At 53.7% G+C, this 4773-nt stretch overlaps 1 protein-coding gene across 1 annotated transcript; it reads right to left on the bottom strand.

Moving 5' to 3' along the window:
* Nucleotides 1–469: 469 nt before the first annotated feature.
* Nucleotides 470–4543, bottom strand: LOC137622711 (uncharacterized). The gene is made up of 2 exons (XM_068353304.1): nt 4482–4543; nt 470–1859 (listed from the first exon to the last, which is right to left on the bottom strand). Exons 1-2 carry the CDS (start codon nt 4541–4543, stop codon nt 470–472), a joined length of 1452 nt encoding a protein of 483 aa, XP_068209405.1.
* Between the last annotated feature and the right edge of the window lie 230 nt (nt 4544–4773).

Genomic DNA, 4773 nt, shown 5'->3' with positions numbered 1-4773 from the left:
ATTCCCGTTGTGAAAGTCGCAAACCCTATTGTAGCTGTTAACATCCGTGACACGTTGAAACGCATCTTTTTGAGGGTGAACCAGATCAACAGCCCGCTTATATTTTCGCCTATTCCTGCTAGCGCCGGTCTCTGCTATTCTTTATTGGCTACTCCTGCTAGCGCCGGCCTCTGCTATTCTTTATTGGCTACTCCTGCTAGCGCCGGCCTCAGCTATTCTTTATTGGCTTCTCCTGCTAGCGCCGGCCTCAGCTATTCTTTATTGGCTACTCCTGCTAGCGCCGGCCTCTGCTATTCTTTATTGGCTACTCCTGCAAGCGCCGGCCTCTGCTATTCTTCATTGGCTACTCCTGCTGGCGCCGGCCTCTGCTATTCTTCATTGGCTACTCCTGCTGCCGCCGGCCTCTGCTATTCTTCATTGGCTACTCCTGCTGGCGCCGACCTCTGCTATTCTTCATTGGCTACTCCTGCTAGTGCCGGCCGCCGACCTCTGCAATTCTTTGTTGGCTACTGCTGCTGCTGGCGCCGGCCTCTGCTATTCTTTGTTGGCTACTGCTGCTGCTGGCACCGGCCTCTGCTATTCTTTGTTGGCTACTGCTGCTGCTGGCGCCGGCCTCTGCTATTCTTTGTTGGCTACTGCTGCTGCTGGCCCCGGCCTCTGCAATTCTTTGTTGGCTACTGCTGCTGCTGGCGCCGGCCTCTGCTATTCTTTGTTGGCTACTGCTGCTGCTGGCGCCGGCCTCTGCAATTCTTTGTTGGCTACTGCTGCTGCTGGCGCCGGCCTCTGCTATTCTTTGTTGGCTACTGCTGCTGCTGGCGCCGGCCTCTGCAATTCTTTGTTGGCTACTGCTGCTGCTGGCGCCGGCCTCTGCTATTCTTTGTTGGCTACTGCTGCTGCTGGCGCCGGCCTCTGCAATTCTTTGTTGGCTACTGCTGCTGCTGGCGCCGGCCACTGCTATTCTTTGTTGGCTACTGCTGCTGCTGGCGCCGGCCTCTGCAATTCTTTGTTGGCTACTGCTGCTGCTGGCGCCGGCCTCTGCAATTCTTTGTTGGCTACTGCTGCTGCTGGCGCCGGCCTCTGCAATTCTTTGTTGGCTACTGCTGCTGCTGGCGCCGGCCTCTGCAATTCTTTGTTGGCTACTGCTGCTGCTGGCGCCGGCCTCTGCTATTCTTTGTTGGCTACTGCTGCTGCTGGCGCCGGCCTCTGCAATTCTTTGTTGGCTACTGCTGCTGCTGGCGCCGGCCTCTGCAATTCTTTGTTGGCTACTGCTGCTGCTGGCGCCGGCCTCTGCAATTCTTTGTTGGCTACTGCTGCTGCTGGCGCCGGCCTCTGCAATTCTTTGTTGGCTACTGCTGCTGCTGGCGCCGGCCTCTGCTATTCTTTGTTGGCTACTGCTGCTGCTGGCGCCTGCCTCTGCAATTCTTTGTTGGCTACTGCTGCTGCTGGCGCCGGCCTCTGCAATTCTTTGTTGGCTACTGCTGCTGCTGGCGCCGGCCTCTGCAATTCTTTGTTGGCTACTGCTGCTGCTGGCGCCGGCCTCTGCTATTCTTTGTTGGCTACTGCTGCTGCTGGCGCCGGCCTCTGCAATTCTTTGTTGGCTACTGCTGCTGCTGGCGCCGGCCTCTGCTATTCTTTGTTGGCTACTGCTGCTGCTGGCGCCGGCCTCTGCTATTCTTTGTTGGCTACTGCTGCTGCTGGCGCCGGCCTCTGCTATTCTTTGTTGGCTACTGCTGCTGCTGGCGCCGGCCTCTGCTATTCTTTGTTGGCTACTGCTGCTGCTGGCGCCGGCCTCTGCTAGTCTTCGTTGGCTACTGCTGCTGCTGGCGCCGGCCTCTGCTAGTCTTCGTTGGCTACTGCTGCTGCTGGCGCCGGCCTCTGCTAGTCTTCGTTAGCTACTCCTGCTGCTGGCGCCAGCCTCTGCTAGTCTTCATTGGCTACTCCTGCTGGCGCCGGCCTCTGCTATTCTTTATTGGCTACTCCTATTGGCTACTCCTGCTGGCGCCGACCTCTGCTATTCTTTATTGGCTACTCCTGCTGGCGCCGGCCTCTGCTATTCTTTATTGGCTACTCCTGCTGGCGCCGGCCTCTGCTATTCTCTATTGGCTACTCCTGCTGGCGCCGGCCTCTGCTATTCTCTATTGGCTACTCCTGCTGGCGCCGGCCTCTGCTATTCTCTATTGGCTACTCCTGCTGGCGCCGGCCTCTGCTATTCTCTATTGGCTACTCCTGCTGGTGCCGGCCTCTGCTATTCTCTATTGGCTACTCCTGCTGGCGCCGGCCTCTGCTATTCTCTATTGGCTACTCCTGCTGGCGCCGGCCTCTGCTAGTCTTCATTGGCTACTCCTGCTGGCGCCGGCCTCTGCTATTTTTCATTGGCTACTCCTGCTGGTGCCGGCCTCTGCTAGTCTTCATTGGCTACTCCTGCTGGCGCCGGCCTCTGCTATTCTTTATTGGCTACTCCTATTGGCTACTCCTGCTGGCGCCGGCCTCTGTTATTCTTTATTGGCTACTGCTGCTGCTGGTGCCGGCCTCTGCTATTCTTTATTGGCTACTCCTGCTGGCGCCGGCCTCTGCTATTCTTTATTGGCTACTCCTGCTGGCCCCGACCTCTGCTATTCTTTATTGGCTACTCCTGCTGGCGCCGGCCTCTGCTTTTCTTTATTGGCTACTCCTGCTGGCCCCGGCCTCTGCTATTCTTTATTGGCTACTCCTGCTGGCCCCGGCCTCTGCTATTCTTTATTGGCTACTCCTGCTGGCCCCGGCCTCTGCTATTCTTTATTGGCTACTCCTGCTGGCCCCGGCCTCTGCTATTCTTTATTGGCTACTCCTGCTGGCCCCGGCCTCTGCTATTCTTTATTGGCTACTCCTGCTGGCCCCGGCCTCTGCTATTCTTTATTGGCTACTCCTGCTGGCCCCGGCCTCTGCTATTCTTCATTGGCTACTCCTGCTGGCCCCGGCCTCTGCTATTCTTCATTGGCTACTCCTGCTGGCCCCGGCCTCTGCTATTCTTCATTGGCTACTCCTGCTGGCCCCGGCCTCTGCTATTCTTCATTGGCTACTCCTGCTGGCCCCGGCCTCTGCTATTCTTCATTGGCTACTCCTGCTGGCCCCGGCCTCTGCTATTCTTCATTGGCTACTCCTGCTGGCCCCGGCCTCTGCTATTCTTCATTGGCTACTCCTGCTGGCGCCGGCCTCTGCTATTCTTTATTGGCTACTCCTGCTGGCCCCGGCCTCTGCTATTCTTTATTGGCTACTCCTGCTGGCGCCGGCCTCTGCTATTCTTTATTGGCTACTCCTGCTGGCCCCGGCCTCTGCTATTCTTTATTGGCTACTCCTGCTGGCGCCGGCCTCTGCTATTCTTCATTGGCTACTCCTGCTGGCGCCGGCCTCTGCTATTCTTCATTGGCTACTCCTGCTAGCGCCGGCCTCTGCTATTCTTCATTGGCTACTCCTGCTATCGCCGGCCTCTGCTATTCTTCATTGGCTACTCCTGCTAGCGCCGGCCTCTGCTATTCTTCATTGGCTACTCCTGCTAGCGCCGGCCTCTGCTATTCTTCATTGGCTACTCCTGCTAGCGCCGGCCTCTGCTATTCTTCATTGGCTACTCCTGCTAGCGCCGGCCTCTGCTATTCTTCATTGGCTACTCCTGCTAGCGCCGGCCTCTGCTATTCTTCATTGGCTACTCCTGCTGGCCCCGGCCTCTGCTATTCTTCATTGGCTACTCCTGCTGGCGCTGGCCTCTGCTATTCTTCATTGGCTACTCCTGCTAGCGCCGGCCTATTCTATTCTTTATTGGCTATTCCTGCTGGCGCCGACCTTACTATTTTTTATTGGCTACTCCTGCTGGCGCCGACCTCTGCTATTCTTAATTTCCTATTCCTGCTAGCGCCGACCTTTACTATTCTTTATTGGCTATTTGTGCTAGCGCCGACCTCTACTATTCTTTATTAGCTATCCTTTATTTTCCATCCACATGGCGCTCTTAATCCTACTCCTTTGTTAATTATTATTCTTTATCAACTTTCCTCCCGCTATCTATCCACGGGGCCCTTTAAAACCTACTCCTTTATTATTTCACTTCCTAAACCCACTCCAACTTTTATTACCAGCTATCCAACAATCTCTTTGTACTAATGTATGCAACCCGTCAAACAATGACGGTGAAATATTCAGATAGATATTCACGCACATAGATTCATCCCTCCCCTAACTACAACACGGTAGTTTTGGCGATTTGTCGGTGAGTGTGGTACTCCCTCTCACCTGGGTATGACTACTCCTCTCCCACCTGCCCGAGGGACGAGGAGATACCTCAACTCATCTTTACCTATCCAGTTATCTTTAACTAGCCTTTAACTATAAGGACTATCCTGGCTCTTTCCCCGTTATCTATCCACTAATTTCTCCTTTTATTCTTCAGCTTATTCATCTATCCTCCATACCCAAGGATCCCACAACAATTATAAGTTTATGCTTTCTACCAATCCATCATTCGTTTGATAACTATCCACCGATCCCCTTCATCTATTCCATCAACCTCCATGTGACCCATAACCCTTCTGCCTATCCACCAATCATTGTATAGTATTCAATCCCTTTAACAATATACAAATCCTTTGTTACCGTAAAATTTCATCTATCCAATCATCCTTCTTATAATAACTGATTCTTTTGTTACCCTTAAATTTCATCTAGCCATCTATCCTTCTTATAATAACCGACTGTTTTGTTACCCTAAAATTTCATCTATCCATTTATCCTTCTTATAATAAC

The sequence above is a fragment of the Palaemon carinicauda genome, chromosome 29, assembly GCF_036898095.1.
Source record: "Palaemon carinicauda isolate YSFRI2023 chromosome 29, ASM3689809v2, whole genome shotgun sequence".
Classification (NCBI taxonomy): Eukaryota; Metazoa; Arthropoda; class Malacostraca; order Decapoda; family Palaemonidae; genus Palaemon; species Palaemon carinicauda.
Note: the sequence above shows the minus strand (reverse complement) of the source record. Positions and strands in the feature narration are given on the sequence as shown.